The sequence below is a fragment of the Panthera onca genome, chromosome C1 (assembly GCF_046562875.1).
Source record: "Panthera onca isolate mPanOnc1 chromosome C1, mPanOnc1 haplotype 2, whole genome shotgun sequence".
In the NCBI taxonomy this organism is placed as follows: domain Eukaryota; kingdom Metazoa; phylum Chordata; class Mammalia; order Carnivora; family Felidae; genus Panthera; species Panthera onca.
In genome coordinates, this window is record NC_138346.1 from 221,231,329 (window position 1) to 221,248,595 (window position 17,267).

General features: G+C 62.6%; 2 protein-coding genes across 11 annotated transcripts in view; both read left to right on the forward strand.

Moving 5' to 3' along the window:
* The window catches only part of CC1H1orf159 (chromosome C1 C1orf159 homolog), a 35,691-nt gene extending 21,935 nt beyond the window's left edge, over positions 1-13,756 (forward strand). Inside the window, exons 5-11 of one of the 9 annotated variants that reach the window (XM_060625036.3) lie at positions 3,626-3,808; positions 4,120-4,185; positions 5,646-5,780; positions 7,119-7,272; positions 8,764-9,002; positions 11,357-11,428; positions 13,555-13,756. In XM_060625036.3, coding sequence (XP_060481019.3) covers positions 3,626-3,808; positions 4,120-4,185; positions 5,646-5,780; positions 7,119-7,272; positions 8,764-9,002; positions 11,357-11,428; positions 13,555-13,622 — 917 coding nt within the window. In that variant the 3' untranslated portion in view covers positions 13,623-13,756. Of the gene's footprint in view, positions 1-3,625; positions 3,809-4,119; positions 4,186-5,645; positions 5,781-7,118; positions 7,273-8,004; positions 9,945-11,356 lie in introns of those variants that run through there. The other 8 variants (XM_060625040.3, XM_060625038.3, XM_078452564.2 and 5 more) reach the window with 8 other exon arrangements.
* Positions 13,757-13,810: 54 nt separating this feature from the next.
* RNF223 (ring finger protein 223) lies at positions 13,811-16,695 on the forward strand. 2 transcript variants are annotated; one of them, XM_060625043.3, is made up of 2 exons: positions 13,811-13,919; positions 15,379-16,695. In XM_060625043.3, the coding sequence occupies exon 2, from the start codon at positions 15,388-15,390 to the stop codon at positions 16,153-16,155; it is 768 nt and encodes a 255-aa protein (XP_060481026.1). In that variant the 5' UTR covers positions 13,811-13,919; positions 15,379-15,387; the 3' UTR covers positions 16,156-16,695. The 2 variants fall into 2 exon arrangements, with proteins under 2 accessions (XP_060481026.1, XP_060481027.1); XM_060625044.3 differs by lacking the exon at positions 13,811-13,919 and adding an exon at positions 13,928-15,051.
* Positions 16,696-17,267: the final 572 nt, after the last annotated feature.

Below are 17,267 nucleotides of genomic sequence, written 5' to 3' on the forward strand. Positions count from 1 at the left end.
CGCTGGAGAGGCCTGGGAGCTGGGCCAGGGGCTGGGAGAGCGGACAGAAGCCGCAGGAAGGGGACAGGACCGCGTCTGAGCCTCCCTCCTGGCCAGCAGCCTGGCTGCCTCTTCTTGGGCAGAAGGGGCGGGACCCCGTGAGGAGACTGGCTCCGGGCAGTGGGAGGTGTGGGAGAAGCGAGACTCTACCTCAACTCCTAGGGTGTCCGGCCGGACGATTCACGGGGACAAGCCCACAGCCCGAGTCACATAAGCTTTATGCGACACGGGAACCTCATAAAGAAGCCAGGACGGGAGTGCTCACGCGCCAGGCTGAGCAGGGAGAGGTGACTGCGGGAAAGTAGGCTGCGTGTGGGGTGGAGGCAGGCGAGGGCGACCTTAACGAGGTCCGCCGGGCTCGGGTCCCTGGCGATGCGCGCGTTCCTTTCCCCCTGCTGCGTGGGCGTCCTCCACGTGGGGCCTTTGTCCCTGCTTCTCGGGGAGAGAAAGGGACGCCAGAGCCCTTCTTGCTCCTGTGTTTTGAGGGTCTTCAGCTCAAAATAATTTTTGTGTGAAAGAGGCATATTTTGGGGTGACGTTCGGGTTCCCTCAGCCCCCGCGTGAAACTTCATCCTCAGAACGTTTCACACATTAAAAGCCAAGCTGGTAGTTGAGGGAGATTTGCTTGGAAGTTGTGAGATAAGGGACGGGCAGTGGGAGAAAGAGCGTAGGTGGAGCGGGCAGGAAAGAGCGGGTCTGAGCCCTTGGTGGCACGCCTCGGGCTCGGTGTCCAGTGAGACCGATGCTCAGGCCGGGCCTCCACCGGCACGAGGCCTGGCGTGAGCGGGCAGGTGTGTAGTCAGAGGCATTTCTGGGGAAACAAAAGAAAACAGACGTGAATGGTGGTAGCGAGTTACAAACCTGGTTTTTCAGTCTAGAGGGCAGTCTCTAAGTACCTTTCTGGATGCTGCACTCAAAGCCTGTTTGGGGGGTGAGGACAGCAAGAGGCAGTCTGACGGATTTCCCGGGTTGCACTGCGGCGAGCGTCTCTGGTGAGGTCGTGGGGCTTCTTGTGAGCTTCCCGAGTGGCCCACACAGCAGTAGGCACGAGGTTGTCCACACGTGAGGTGTCGAGGTGACTTCTGCAAGGCTCGTGTCAAGACGTCCGGCCTCAGCTTGCAGGGCTTTGGGGAGACGGCAGTTTAGTTCTTTTTTTTTTTTAAATGTTTGTTTATTGCCCACCTGGGCGGCTCAGTCAGTGAAGCATCCGAGTCTTGATTTCGGCTCAGGTCACGATCTCACAGTTCGTGGGATTGAGCCCTGCGTCAGCCTCTGTGCCTGCTTGGAATTCTCTCTCTCTCTCTCCCCCTCTGTCTGCCCCTCCCCCTACTCGTGCATGTGTGCTCTCTCTCTCTCTCCAAATAAATACTTAATAAACATTCAGCACGGAGCCCATCGTGGGGCTTGATCCCACGAACCGTGAGATCATGGCCTGAGCTGAAATCAAGAGTTGGATGCTCAACCAACTGAGCCACCCAGGCGCCCCGAATTGAATTTGTTTTTAAAATAAGTCTAGCCTCACTAAACTTGGCCCGATTACCTAGCTAAGTGCAGCAAGAATAGTGATTAACCATTTAGACTTTTAAGTCTGCCTTGCTGGACCTTTTCACAAGGAATCTTAGGTTGCACTCTCGAGGCTGGGAAGCCAAGCCAAGGACTCGCCATCAGACCTTACCTGCAGTACCTATAGATGTTGGTGAATTCCTCTCTCCTTTTTTTTATGTTTATGTATTTTAGAGAGAGAGAAGAGAGAGAGAGAGAGAGTATGTACGAGCAAGGGAGGGACAGGGAGAGAGGGAGACAAAGGATCTGAAGCAGGCTCTGAGAGTGCACTGCCCGACGCGGGGCTCGAACTCACAAACCGTGAGATCATGACCTGAGCAGAAGTTGGATGCTTCACCTATGGAGCCCCCCAGGCGCCCTGAATTCCCCTCTTCTTAAGGTCAAAATACCCTTAAGTTTCCTGGATTTGCCAGGAAGTGAGCTTCCTTACTCACCTGTAAGTGAGGCTGGGAAGTATCAGGTGGTTTTCCTTCCTTCCTTCCTTCCTTCCTTCCTTCCTTCCTCCCTCCCTCCCTCCCTCCCTCCTTCCCTCCCTCCCTTCCTCCTTCCCTCCTTCCCTCCTTCCTTCCCCTCTCCTCCCCTCCCCTCCCCTTCCCGTCCCTCTTTTCCCTTCGCCTCTTATCTCCCCTTCCCTTCCCTTATGGATTTTTTTTTTTTTTTTTTTTAAATTTTTTTTTTTTTTTCAACGTTTTTTATTTATTTTTGGGACAGAGAGAGACAGAGCATGAACGGGGGAGGGGCAGAGAGAGAGGGAGACACAGAATCGGAAACAGGCTCCAGGCTCCGAGCCATCAGCCCAGAGCCTGACGCGGGGCTCGAACTCACGGACCGCGAGATCGTGACCTGGCTGAAGTCGGACGCTTAACCGACTGCGCCACCCAGGCGCCCCTGGATTTTTTTTTTAAGTAATCTCTACACCCATCGTGGGGCTTGAACCCATGACCCTGAGATCAAGAGTCACACGCTCCACTGACCGAGTCTGCCAGGCACCCCTCCTGTGGTTTTTCAAAAGCGGCTTCATTGGCTTCGTAAAGTCAACCTTAGCTCCTTTGTCTGGTCACCAGTCCTGGCTCTCTAACTGTGCCTTGTCCCTGCACAAAGCAGCCCAGCCCTGGGCCTCCTTGGGGCCGGCAGCCCTGCACCGCTTTGCCCGGTTACCCTGCAGCCGGTTGGAGGGGTGCTTCCCAGAAGAATGGCCTCGCCGGCACCGGGTCTGTTCCGGGACCCCACGCTCCCAGCCCTCCTGGTGTGGTGCTGGGCCTGTCTGCCCGCGGTACCACAGGAGTAACCGCTGGTCAGTCTTCAGGCCTGCCATCCACTTAGCGTCATCTCACAGTGACACATTGTGTAGATTAAACATCGCACCTGAGTCTGGGGCTTGTCCCTGGACACTGCCCCAGCGGCCAGCGCTAGCATTTAGGCCCAGGTCAGTACCTGCAATCGAGCATGTGTTTGCTTAGCCTCTGTGCTAAATGTTGGGGATGTTAAGAAAAAATAAAGGTACAAGACACAATTCTTGCCCTTAAGGGGTGCTCTGGCTACTTGGCAAAACAGACTGTCCATGAACCGCTGGCCGGTGAGAGCTGGGCTGCTCCCAGCACCGGGGGAGGGGGAGGCTGCTGGCCGGCACATCAGTCTGGGACCTCCCCAGGGAAGGGTGCGGAGGGCGGGGACAACAAGGGGGCAAGGGTCACCCCTGGGCTGGAGGCAGTGCCACTGACGGGGCAGGGTGAGGGCCGGCGGTCAGGCCATCGTGGTCCTCCCACGGCCGTGCGTGGCGCCCGCCTGCAGAATTTTACGAGATGTCCGGTAAAGGAGCCCACAGGAGCCCCTGGGTGAGCGAGCTCGCCGTGGCTCCCGTCGAGTTTGTTTCTTTTTCTGAGAGCAGGTATGCCGTTCCATCCAGACCTGCAGAATGCACATTCTTGGACGAACTCTCATTTCACAAAGTCAGAATACAGAAAAGCCCCCTGAAGACAGCTGGCGTGGGTCACTCGCAGCTGAGTCACTGTCTCTTGCGCAGGCTGCTACAGGCACCGGAACGAAGACGGCAGTATCAGCTGCATCCGATGCAGAAATGGCACCTACCACGGCTCCGAATGCAGAGGCCGCACGTCGCTGCCCGGCCGCCCCGCGGCACCCCCCACCGGGCCCGCCTGGCCTGCTTCCCGCCGAGGGGCCTCATCTCCAAGTTCTGGAGGAACGGGTGGGAGTTGCCTTTCTTGTTCCCACAGCAGCGGGTGGCCCACCTCACCCGGGACCACCAGCCGTCGAGTGAACACCCTCGCTCGGGTCCCCTCTGTGCCCAAATCCTTGTCCCTGCAGGACGGCCATGGGGCGAGGGCAGCTGTGTCCCCATGGCCACCTCCCTTTCTGGTTTCTGGCCCGTGATTCCCCGCTGAGCTGTGTCTCTGGTCCCCTGGGTGTCCTCAGCTGGGTCCCCGTGCGTGGTCCAGACCTGCCTGTGGGTCTGGGCTGCCCGGGAGCCGGCACGCTGACACGTCTGCTTCCCCACAGCCACTGGCTGGGGCACGCACTTCCCGGTGAACAGGAGCACAGGGACACCGGGGCGGCCTGATTTCGGTAAGTCTCCGGCTCACCGGCCCAGAGCAGGGCTTCTGCCAGGTCTCGGTGGAAAAGGGGGCATTCCTAGTGCCCGTGACCACTTACGCCGGCCTCGGCAGGGCCACGGCTACGGCCAAGGTCGAACTGCAGCCCGGCCGAGGGATCTATGTGCGAGAACCCTGCCTGATCACAGAGCGGGGCTGGCGTCAGTGGGCACAGGCGGGAGGCCTTTGCCACAGCACTCACACGTGCCCCCGAGGTTCTAGTTAGTGGAAGGCCACCTCACCCGTGGCCTCAGTCCTGGCCCACCCAGCCCCTCAGTCCACAGAAACTCTGGGTGTGCGGTTCTCTGGAGACTGGAGGGTGCCCGGAGGTCCCCTTGCCTCCCTCCGCTGTGGCTCTTCTGGGGATGTGGGGTCTGGCCTGCAAGCACTGCGTGCCAGGCAGAAGAGCCCATCACACCACCCGGTCCTCGGGGCCAGACACAGGCCCCCCTCCTGCACACTCTGTCCTCAGCCTGCTCCTGATCACTGGGCGTCCCATCCCGTCCGAGATACGGCATGGTCCTGCCATGGAGGTGTGGCACCCCAGCCACTGGGGCCACTGCAGTCGGGGAGCAGGACCGGCCCCAGGAGTGGTCACCTCTTCTGAGGTGACCAGGTGGTGACGGGGTCTTGTGACCTGCAGACGCTGGGCCTTCAGCAGAGGACACGTTGTACGTGGACTGAGAGGGCTCTGGCCTTCTGCACAAGTTTCAGGACCAGAAGCAGGTGGCTTTGTGCTGACCTGGACCACCAAGGTCAGCCACCAGAGGAGGAGTTTTAGGGTGGGGTCAGCACAGACGGCCCCAGCTTCCTGTGATACCGCGCCGGGTCTGGCAGTGGGGGTGCTGATGGCGGAAGGCCGCGAGTCTGGCTGTCGGGCCCATTTTCACTGCAGCAAGTTTGGGGCAGGACACCCTTGCCAAATGAGCTGGAATTCATCCCCACTTCTAGGCCCCGGTGTAGCCGTGGCCGCGCCTCATGCCCGTCCACGGGCAGTCTGAGAGCACTTTCCCCACAGTTGCCACCCAGAGCCCCCACCCACGGGCCCAGCCAGCCTGTCCTGCTGACCCGTGTAGGTAAAGACGGGCAGGCATCGTGGGCCCAGGGTCCCCTCTGCTGACCGGCCCCCAGGAGGGGAGGACGTAGTGGGAACCGCTGCCCGAGTCGAGGGCTTGGACCTGGAGTGCCAGGGGTACGGGAGCCCACAGTCCGTGCCGAGCCTTTGGGAAGGAGACGGGGACCCCGGGGCCTGCTGTTCTCGGGGGCTGGAATCCTCGGCCCCCTCCATATCCCACCCCACTGTGGGAAGCCTGAGGCCGAGGGAGGCTGAGCACCTCAGCCCCACAGCCCAGGTGTGTTCAGGGAACGGGGGTCTGGGGGGTCCCCTGAGGCCTGTCCAGGCTTGCCACTGGCTGCCACTCACTCTGCTCACAGGGGGCCCTCAAGTGGCAGCCTCTCTCTTCCTGGGGACATTCTTCATCAGCTCTGGCCTCATCCTCTCCGTGGCTGGGTTCTTCTATCTGAAGCGAACCAGTAAACTCCCCAAGGTCTTCTACGGAAGAAACAAAGGTATTTCCTCCTGCCACCGTGGCAACACCCTGCTGAGCCAGCGGGTCCTGCCCAGTGCACACACCCGCACGGAGCCACGGGTACTGCCTGGGGGGCACGGGGAAGTGGGGGCCGGGGTGGCGAGATCCAGGGTGCCCAGCAGTGAAGACTCCTCACAGAACGACAGGAAGGGGACTGGCTTGTCACGTGGTTCTTGTGTCTCAGAGTAAGAGGGACAGCCACTTCCTAGGGAGGCTCCCGTGTGGATTCTGTGGGACTCTCAGGGTGGAGGTGTTGGGGAGACTCCACCTCAGGGCATCACAGCGGGGTCGCCGATGCGGGGTGGGAGGGGTGCGGGGAGGGGGTGACATCCCTGGTCGAGGGGCCGCCTGCCTGCAGCTCCTCCAGCCAGCTGTCTCCTCTCCCCGTCCTGCCTCCCCGGGACTGGGGGGGACAGGCAGGCTGGTGCAGGGACAGTGGGGCCCCATGCCACTCCAGCTTACCCTGGACTGGATTGCAGACCCGCCTCCTTCCCGAAGATATGGGTGTCACTCCCGCCGTGCCCTCGGGTGTGCCGGGCAGATGGTCTGGCCGACGGATCTGATCCTACGGTGGACAGTGCTGGGGGTGATTAGCTAGAGCTTCCTTACCTGGCCTCAGTGACACCCTGTCCACCCACCGATGGCCAATGCTGGGGGCCTCCGAGGGGCTGTTGTAGCTCGAAGGTCCTGAGAGTCAGGGGCCGGGCCCCCACGCCAGTCAGGATGGGCACTCCGAGTCCGCCGTGGGAGGCTGCTCCGCTGCAGTGGCCACGGAGGTCCTGGTGTGTCAGTGCAGTGGCCGGGGCACCCCCACTCCGAGCCTCCTCCCTACCGCCCCCAGAGCCGCTCCCGGGCAGCCTAGGTGCCCACCAAGAGCGCAGGGGTGCATAGCGGCCTACCCAACGGAGGTGAGAAGTGGGCACTGTGGTGGTCTCCTGAGGCGGGCCCCCAGCTCTGGGCCTCACCTGGAAATGCAGGCAAGGGTAGAGCCTTCTCTGCCTTCCTGACGGTGCTGGAGACCAAGAGGAATGTGCCTGCTGAGGGCTGGCTTGTGGCTCCGCCAAGAGGGCCTGGGAGGGTGGCTCTCCCTGGGGTGCTTGGGGGCCCGTCACCCCAAGTGCATCTGGGAAGTGTGGCCGGACAGACCACTGCTAGGCTGAGGGCGTTGCTGGGCAGGTGTGTGGAGGTGGGGCTGGGCTGAGCCTGGAGCGGGGGAAGAGCCGCTGCAGGCCCTGGGGACCCCCTCCCTAGGCGAGGGACCCCCGCCCCGGGCGAGGCAGCTATGTGGCCTCCAGGTGACGCCTGTGTTTGCCCGCAGCCCCTGCCCTGCAGCCTGGCGAAGCTGTAAGTAACCAGAAGGATGGGCTGAGTGCCCCCGTGTCGTGGGCCTCTGTGCTGGGGGCCGCCTGCACTTCTCACTGTGCCTTTTCTCCTTTTCAAGGCTGCTATGATTCCCCCGCCACAGTCCTCAGGTACGTCAGTCCTCATCTCAGGGTGAAAGATTTCAAAATTGTCCCTCCCTTGGGATCAGCCGCCCTTCAGGGACCACTGCAGGACTGGGCTCTGCAGGCACCTGGCCCTGTAGTTCTCGGGACACCAGGTTCTCCCATCGTCAGCCACGGGACACTGGGTTCCCCCGTCGTCAACCACGGGACACCGGGTTCCCCCATCGTCAGCCACGGGACACCGGGTTCCCCTATGGTCAACTGCAGCTCTCATGCCTTTTCCTTTCGTTCCTGACATGCTCTGTCGGGAGACAAGGAGAGTACCCAGCAGAGGGTCTGGGGCCATCCCCGGAAGCCTTTGCTTGGCCCTCCCCAAGTCCCAGCTCTAGCTGGGCGGTAGGTGCAGGGAGCAGGCTGGCCCCTCCGGGTGGCTGGCACTTCAGTCTTACTGGGTCAGGTGTGCCCCACCTTGGATGATTCCGGGAGTAGGTACACATACGAACCCTGTTATAGATGACGCCATGACCACAGAGAGGTTAAGTGACTGGCCCGTGGTCACATATCCCACATATCCACAGGCCATGCAGCAAGTCTCCTGGCCTTCCCGGTCTTGTTCTTACCTCTGTGCACAAGTCTGGAGTGGGGACAGGGTGGGTGTCCCTCTTCTTTGGGCACAAAGAAGTTACTTGGTCAAGGCTAGCTCCTCCCTGTCCCATACAACGCTTGTCTGTGATGTCTCTAAAGCAGTACCAGCTACAGGCATCTTGAATGTAAGTTCCTTGCATTAGCACCCTGGGGCCGTCATAACAAATGCCCGCGAACTGCAACTGCGGGGCTTGAAGCAACAGAAATGCACTCCGTCCCAGCTCAGGAGGCCAGAGGTCAGAAATCAAGGTGGGGGGTGGGGGCACTCCTTCCCGAGTCTCCAGGGGAGGGTCTGTCCTGCCTCCTCCGGCCTCTGGTGGCTCCAGGCGTCCCTGGGCTTGTGGCCACACCACTCCAGCCTCTGTCCCCCATCTTCACGTGACTTCTCCTGGGTCTCCTCTCTCTGCCTCCCTCTTATGAGGTGCTGGCCATCGGATTTAGGGCCCAGCAGATAATCCAGGAGGATCTCATCTCAAGACCCTCAATCACATCTGCAAATACCCTTTTTCCAAGTAAGGTCACATCTGCAGGTTCTGGGGCTTCGGACATGGACACATTTGGGGGGACACCATCCAGTCCTATTGTGCCTCATGGACCTGTTGGCCTCTGTGTTTCGGGAGAGCAAGGTGCTCGTCCAGGCCAAGGTGCTTGGGGTGCAGGGGCACCGAGTGTCCCAAATGAGCGGAGCGTTCGTCACAGAGTCTCCCCTCAGCTGTGGCCACTCCGCTCACAAGCTGGAGCTCAGTGGGATTCCCTCCCCCTCGGCTGCGGCCACACCCCACTCCTGTGAGCTGTGCTGAGAGCCGACACCGGGGGCCATTCCTCCTGTCCCAGGCCCCCCTCTGACCCTGCCCGTTTCCGACCCTGTTTCAGTGCGGAAGCCGCGCTATGTCAGACGCGAGCGGCCTTTGGACAGGGACACAGGCCCCACTGCCATCTCCTCGGTGGAGGCCCGGGTCAGCAACGTCTGACCCGGGGACCCACCCACAACTCTGCACACCGCCGCGGAGAGAGCCCAGCACACAGAGGGCAGGTCTGGACACGGCCCCTGGCTCAGCTTGACCGTCTCCCAGCGACAGATGCTCAGTTGGAACCCGCCCAGCTGCCGGAAGGTGCTTCTTCCCACCCCACAGCTGCTCGGTGTAATGGAGGGGGAGGCGCCCCTGAGGCGGGCTCCAGAGCGTGGCCATGTGGGGTCTGGGCCCCTCAGGAGAGACAAGGACTGCTGGGCTTCTCCGTGCTTGGCAAAGCTGGGAGCTCAGCCACCCTGCCTATCAGAGCCCACAGCGGGCAGACATCCCCCGCACCACCAGGCCAGTCGGCCTCCTGGCCTCCCCGCCCGGACGGTGTCCGGACCAGGGGAGGTGGGACATGAGAACTGGCCCCTCCAAGGCTGAGGTGCCTACAGGGCCATCCTGTAGCCAAGAGCCCCGCCCCCTCACCCTGAGCCCCAAACCACAGATTTCCAGGAGCTGCAGAGGCGAGTTTCTTGGTTGGCTACTGACTTCTGTCAGTTTGAAGCAGCAAAGGTGGAGGGGCCCTGTTGTCCTGTCTCCTGCTCATCACCTGCTCCCCACACGGGGCCCATGTGTTGCAGGGACTGGCCTGAAAGCTCTGGAGGCCAAGGCCAGGTCCCCTGAGGGACGTGTCCGCCCAGGGTCACATTTACCTGTGACTGCTGCCTGGGTAGCCTGGTCTGGATGGACCTGTGGAGGGCCGTGCTGTCCCTGGCTGCTTGCACACAGAAAGGGGTTCCCGAGGAGAAGGGAGCGATTGTGGCTACCTCCCACGCACTGGGCTCGGCGCTGACTGTCTTTCCCAGATTCTCAGTCGAGAATGATGGCTCCTTCAGCACCTGGTCCACATCCCAGGGTCCCGAGGCAGGGCCTGTGTGCTCAGCTGCTGTGCCCTTCTGCACCGTGACATGTGGCCCACGCGTCTACAGTTTATGGGTACGAGCTCGCTCGAGACTTGAACCCGCGACGGGCCCAGCACTGAGCGGGGCGCAGCAGCTCAAAATCAGTGTCAATAAACTATTCAGGGCTTTCCCCATCCTCACTGCGCCAAGGGTCCTCTGTTCCTCAGTAAGGGTGAGGCCCCGCCCTGGCCTGGCCCCACCTGCCCCACTCTGGGGGAGACCTAGGGGTGCTGAGAAAGCCAAGTCCCCCACGGCGGGCCCCCAGCCAGGCTGACGTGGACTCCTTCACTTCTCCAGGAACGGTGACCTGTCCCTGTGGGCACTGTTGTTCTTTCCTCTGTCCCCTTGGTGTGAGGAGAAGGGGACCCAGAAGGAGGTGGGGAGACCAGGCTCAGGGTCCCCCCCCACCAGCTTCAGGGACCATGGGGAAGTGAGGTGACACTCCACTGCCCATCTGTGCCGATCGGAGGCTGGGAGGCTGGGGCTGATTGCCAGGGGAGAACGTGCAGGACCGTCCAGACTCCCTTGGTTTCTGTGGCCCCCGAGGTCGGGGGGGGAGGGCGTCCCATCTTGTGGGTCCTTGTGGGGAGGGAGGCAGACGTGTGAAGACACTCGCTCGTCCCCGTTCCCACATTTGCACCAAACCCTTGCTGCTAATCTGGGGACAAAACAGGAAACGAAGAGCCATGTTCAACCAGGATAGCAGGTAGCACCAGTCAGGCCCTGAAGGCCCAGGCTGGGCACAGATGCCCCCGACCCCACCTCCGGCGGCCTTCTCTATTTCCTCCACCCTAAGCTGCAAACTGGAAACCTGGGGCCATTCTAACATCTCCGAGTCCTCCCCCCACCCCCAGCCCCCAGCCCCAGCTTTGCCCCATCCCTGGCAGCAAAGACAAGTCTGTATTTCACCCTGCAACCCCTCTGGCTCCTACACTCAGGATGACCTTCCCCTGACATTCAAGGCCTGGGTGGCTTGGCCTCTGTGGCCCTCAGCCACGCCAGCTGAGCCCCCGCCCCCAAGCCTGAGACCACAGATCCAGGAGCCGCAGAGGCAAGATTCTGCCACTGGACACCCCTGGGCCTGCGTGCCACTGTTCTCTAGGCCCCAGTGGGGAGTGTGGTCACTGGACCAGTTCCATGACCCTAATGGGCATTCAGGCTAGAAAGCTTGTGAGTGAGTGGGTGCCATAGGGTATGGGGGCACCTGAGCTGGGGGCGGGTTAGCTGGCAGAGTCAAGGCATCCCCGGTGGGGCCCTGACCAGCCCCTCCCATGTCCATCCTGAGCTCCAGCCGCAGCCAGCCCTTACCTGGATCCCAGCTCTCGTGTAAGAAGCCAAAATGAGGCCGATTTATGGGGTCATTGCTCAGGCCAAAGGCAGGTGGGGTACCTGTCACCTCCTGACCCCCCACCATGTCAATTGCTTTGCAGCTCCCCCTCACCCTGGGAGGTGAGCACGGTGTGGGCGGTGAGCACGGTGTGGGCGGTGAGCAGTTGACACAGTCCCCGGGTCATAGCTGGCAGCTCATTCATTCATTCGTTCACTCAGCACTAGGAGAATCACTGAAAGCTGGAAGAGGTCAGAGGCCAGCAAGAGGAAGCTCTCCAGCAGCATTAGGAGGTGGGTGCACAGAGCAGGACCGAGTGGGGCGCAAGGAGGTAATGTGAGTGCAGAGGTCCTGGCCAGGAGCCTGGGCACAAGACTCCAGAAGGAGTTGGCCGCAGCATGATGGGGGAGGGCTGGCCGATTGACCTTAGGGGACCCGGTTCTCCACGCTGGGCATGAGAGGGACAGGACTGGCTGAGTCCACCGGACATCCTGGCAGGGTTTCCTCATGCCCACAGGGCAGTGCTGAGCCCATCCAGAGCCCAGGGCCCGTTCTCTGCCCATGTCAGAATCGCAGCCCGGATGTGTCCCAGAGTCTCTCCCGTATCACTGTCCCTAGCTGGCAGGGATGGGGCAGCAGAGCAGTTGACAGATCAGCCAACACTGGGCAGGCAGGGTTGGGGGCTCAGCCCTCACACCCCCAGGCCACCTGGGCCCCAGATGAGCCCTGAAGGGCCTCTTCGTGCAGCGGCCATTGTGTGTGTGTCCTTGACAGCACTTGGGGTTTGAAGCCTGTTCTGTCCCAGTCCTGGGGGGGGGGGGGGGGCCATAGCCGAGGTGGCCCTTGGGGTACAGTCCTCCCTGCTCATCTGGCCAAGGACAACGTCTGTGTCCAGCCCAGAACTCCTAGGTGTCTAGGGAACCCCACATCTCAAAAGCCACAGATGGACAGGGGTGAGGTGCTCATTAGGGACCTTGTCTTCTCCTCAGCACAGCGAGTCCCAGGCCTGTGGGGTCACACACTGAAAGCCATGCTCCCTGCACAGGTGTGTGTGTGTGTGTGTGTGTGTGTGTGTGTGCACCTGCACCCGAGGGACACATTTGTGCTCAAACACAGCCAGGTTGGCCTGTTGGCACACATATACCCCCTTACACAGAGAGCGCGTGTGGCCCCACATCCACGCAGCACAGCTGCCCATCGCTGGGTGGAGTATGCGCAGGGGTGTGGGTACCAGCTGGGTCAGCCAGGTCCTGAGCTGCCGAGATCCCAGTGCCAGGGTCTGGACCCTGCTCCCGTGCAGTCAGGCCTGGCCACCGCCCCAGATGGCACATTCCTCGGGTCTTCCCTTTGCCTCTGGGCACTGACTTGTCCACTGAGGAGCTCAAGTGATCTCAGAGCTTGAATATTCCCAGAAGCCCTCAGGAGGGTGTTCTCAGAGCAGAGAGACAGAGGGCACTTCCTGGAGGCAGCATGTGGCCCTGAGTCACGGTCCCCTTGGGAACCAGCACCCTGTCACGCAGACGCTGGGCCAGGCCCACACAGTAGCTCCCCACATTGAGCCCCCAGCCGTCTGAATTTCCGCCCCCTCTCTGGGTCCCTTCCCCCTGGCTGAGCTCCCCCTCCCCTGGCCAGCCAGCACACCTCTGTGAACCAGCGGGGTCTCTGGTTTCCCACTGTCAGAGCAGCGGCGACATGGCTGTGAGGGGCACAAGCCGTACCGCTGGCTGGGCCTCAGCCCCCCACGTCCTCCACCCAGGCCCCCAGGCCCCCAGGCCCTCCATTCAGCCCCCCCTGCCTTAGCCCCAGGCCTTTGCATAGGCTGGCCCTGGGGTCTGCGAGGACCGCACACTGGCTGAAGCCATTACCCCTCCCCCCCAGGAAGATCTCCAGGCCTCCTGGCTGTGTCCGGGCTTCCTTGTGCTCCAATATCCCTGCCCTTGTGTGTAACTGAGGGTGTCCCCGGCAGACACTCACCCAAAACAAGTCCTATGGCCAGTCTGATCCCTCACTTGTCCTCGCCCTGACTCCACCCCTGGGGGTGCCCAGCCCTGACCTCTCGCCCCACTCCCTGGACCCAGAGCAGGAAGTTCCCTCGCGGGTGTGTACGTTGGGGTGGCACACGCATGTGAGTGGGCGGTGTGGATGAGGCGGGGGGTGACGAGCGAGGCTGAGATTGAGGGTGGGGGGCTCCTCGGAGAGGCCCTCCTGGGAGGCCCACCTAGTAGCTCCGGTGCACCGGGGCCTTAAACAGGGTTAGTGAGTGGATCGGTCTCTGGACCGGCTCCTCCAGTATCCCAGGGCTGCTGCGGGGGGAGGTTTTACCCAGGCATCCGGCCCGACCGTGGAGACCTACGCCGACCCCCAGCCTCACCCCAGCCTCTGATCTCTCACCTCTGACTTCCTGCCCGCCGCTGCCCAGCCCGCCAGGGTGAGGACAGGAGGCCAGCCAATCCCGGAGGCCCCAGGCCACGCCCCTGGCCTGCATGACCTCGAGTGTATAAATGCACCTGCCAGGAGTGCACACCCAGAGAACTCACGCCTGCTCAGACGGTGCTCTGCATCTAGAAGAGCACACACGCTCCCCCGAGCCCCACCTGCCTGGGATAGAGGAGAGGGCACGCTTGCCAGACCGGTGCCACCAGGACAGCTGCTGGCAGCCTCTGCTGCAGGGGGACGCCTGCCAGGTGGAGCACGGGCCGGCCCTGCTGGGCGGGAGGGCTCAGGGCCTGGCCGTGGCCCAGCCGAGAGGATCATGCCCAGCCCTTGCTGAACCCCGGCCACCAGGTAAGGCCCGCTCGGCCGGCACTCACCCCTCACCGGTACGGGCTCAGGGTGGGGTGCCTCTAAGGAGGGCCGGGACCTCAGTGCCAAGGAACTGATCATGCGGGGGCACGCTGGCCTGGAAGAGGTTAGCCCGCGGTCCCCTCCCCAGACCATGCCGAGGCTGCTGCCGTCCCCAAAATGTGGTGACATTTCATGTTGCAATGCTGGGAGCACTCGTGACATCACGGTGACCTCACCATGATTCACGGTGGTCACGGTCATCATGCAGCAACACCCAAACCTTCAGGACACATCACCACAGAGTCGTTCCGCTGGTCCACCTGGATTAACCAGCAAATCAGGGTCAGGGGTCACGTCTGGGGGCGGGGGGGGGGGATTCCTTCTGAGCTCCATGGGGTCTGTCCACTGTCCTCCTTGCCTTTCCTCCTCCAGGCAGGGCCCTGGGCAGCAGGCAGGTCACCTGAGTCCTCCCCGGTGAACAGAGGCCCGGTCTGCTGTGGAAACGGGAGTCAGGAGGGTCAGGAGGGTGGCGGCTGTGTGCCTACGGGACCCTGCAGGGGGCCGGGTTATCCTGGAGGATGGCTGGGGCTCCTCCACCTCTGGCTCCTGGGCTGAGGTGCATCTCCAGGCCCCGAGGGCCAGCAGAAAGCCCTCGTCACCAGCCGGACATGCTGGCCCTACCGGTTCGGGCAAGGCTGGGAGACGAACCATCCTTAGGACGCGGCCCCCACCCCTGTGCGGGCCGGCCCTGCTTGACTTCCCACAGCCTACCAGCTCATCCTGGACCCTAGACCGAGTCCGGGCTCTCACCCAGTTGGGCCTGGCACCCTGCCCTCAAGCACCTGCCCGAAAACTGGATGTGTACCGACAAATCAGATCCCCGTGTTGGGATCCATGTTCAAACGCATTTCGTCTGACCCAGAGTCACACTCTTCCAGTGAGAGCCCAGGCCCTGCCGACCTCTTGGCCAGGTGACCCTGGCTGAGTCACTCCACCCTCTAAGGTGCCTTTTTTAGACCGTGGCTCTTGTGTGTCACGTGACCTGGGCCCAGTGTGGCAGAGCCCAGATGTCAATAGTAACGATTGCGGGCCATCGTCATCAACTTTATCTCTGCCCAGATGGCACAGCCAGGTAGGACAGGCCCCGTAGGTGGCGTCCGCTAAGCAGTCAGCATGATGCCCTTGCGCGCACGGACTCCGTGGCCAGGCCATCCGTGGGCCAGTCAGACCTGGAGCACCCCCACCCGCAGATGCTCGCCCCTGACTCGGCGAGTGGGGGAGGGCAGGGTTACAACTTGAACAGAAAGACCTTGACTTGGGTATGGGGCCTTTCTAGAGTTAGCCTAGCAGAGATCTCTGGGGCCGGTGTGGGTGAGAGAGACACAGGGTGAAAAGCAGCAGACCGTGCAGGGAAGGGGCAGCCTGTGGTCACTCACAGCGCACTCCGTTCGTCCCGCAGCTCGGAGGCATGTCGTCAGGCCAGCAGGCGTGGCATACGGCCGTGCTGGCCCCTGGTCGGACCAGCCCTGCAGCCACGGTGCCCGGGTCCCCCAGCTCAGCCAGCAGCCCCAGGTCCCCCAGCACCCCGAGCTCAGAGAAGGCGGCCTCCCCGCTGGAATGCTCCATCTGCTTCTCGGGCTACGACAACCTCTTCAAGACGCCGAAGGAGCTCTCCTGCACACACGTCTTCTGCCTGGAGTGCCTGGCACGGCTGGCGGCCGCCCAGCCAACCGGCCAGCCCGGCAGCGAGGCCGTGCCCTGCCCGTTCTGCCGGCAGCCTACGGCTGTGCCTGCCGCCGGGGCCCCCGCGCTGCGCACCAGCCGCCAGCTGCAGGCCAGGATGCCGGCGCACCTGCGGCGGGAGGAGCCCGTGTGGCTGGAGGGCACGAAGCTGTGCTGCCGCCCACCGCCCTCCGCGCCGGGCCTTCCCGAGCCTGGCTTCGTGTGTGTGGACGTGGGCCTGAGCAAGCCTGCCCAGCCCGCCGCACCCACGCCCACTCCAGACCCCGCGCGCCACCGGGGCCGCCTGGCCCGCTGCTGGGCCCGCTGCAGGAACTGGAGGCGGGTGGCGCTGGTCACAGCCCTGCTGCTGGTGCTCTCCTGTGTGGTGCTCTGGCCCGTGCAGTGCGCGCTCAAGACTGGGAACTTGCACTGCCTTCCTCAGCCCTCCGCGGCCACGGCCACGGCCACGGCCACGGCCACCGCTTTCTCTTCTGGGCCCCTGGCTGACAACTAGGGTCAGCCACCCCTGCCCCAGCTGCCCGCGTGGGTCCCTTGCCCCCCGCTGGGTCACAGGAGCAGCAGCTCTTGGGAGTTGGTCCCCTGGAGGAGCCCCAGCATCTCTGAGGACCCCATTTCCCATTCGACTCACCTTCCTTGCGCTCTGTGGTGCTGGGTCCCGACGGCATGAATAAAAGGGTCCCTGAAGCCTCCAAGAATCACAGGCTCCCACGGATCCCAGAGCCCACCTTCCTCTTTCCCAGGGTGCAGATGGAGACCCGGGCCCAGGAGAGACGGCCTTGGTCAGGTCCCTCCCTCTACGCTGCGAACCGCCTGCAGTGGGAGCCCTCGGCTGAGGAGGGAGGGGACTCGCCATCTTTATTTTCACATTTCACCCATGGCCCCTTCCCCAGGCAGGGCTGGCCCCTTCCATTGTGCGGGAAGTGGGGAGGGCGGGGGGGGGGGTGGCGACCAGGGGGACAGGGGGCAGCAGCAAGAGGCCGGGTCCCCCGGTACCCACCCCCCTCTCCTAAACTGTACATTTTTAAATAAATTATTTTGTATCCACATTTGGTAAGGGGTCCTCACCCTGTAAGCCCTCCTCCCTGCACCACCGAGCCTCTCCCTCCCAGAAGAGCCAGGTCTGCCCCTGCCTCGGAGAGCTTTAAGCCAAGAGGACACCCCCACCGGATTGAACTCCCAGCAGCCCCCAGGGCAGACAGACCCCAGGTTCTAGGGTGTCCAACTCCTGTTCCCTGGGCTGTGGATGGGTTGGAGCTGTCCTGCCCTTCCCCTAGAACTTTGAGGCTCCCCCAGGAAGATGGGGAGGGGCTGGAGCAGCTGGGCCGGAGTGGGGCGGGGCCCTGGCATGGTTCAGAGCCCCCCACTATGGACGCAGCAGGTGTCACCCCAAGAAGTCGTAGAACCCCAGGACTGAGCTCCTGGGAACCAAGGCCTAAGGGTGTACAGAAGCAGAAGTGACCACCAGTGTGTCCCTGAAGATCTCTCACGGATCCTCCCTGGGCCCGGCCTGGCTGGTGAAGCCGCGAGGTGCGGTGGCCGCCCGGATCCGCTCCTGCTGTCGGCCCCAGGAATCCCACACCGCCAGTTAGCACGGTGAAGAGAGGC

Bases quoted from the DNA above. Each gene is read 5' to 3' on its own strand.
- RNF223 (XM_060625043.3), top strand. From the start codon at position 15,388: ATGTCGTCAGGCCAGCAGGCGTGGCATACGGCCGTGCTGGCCCCTGGT.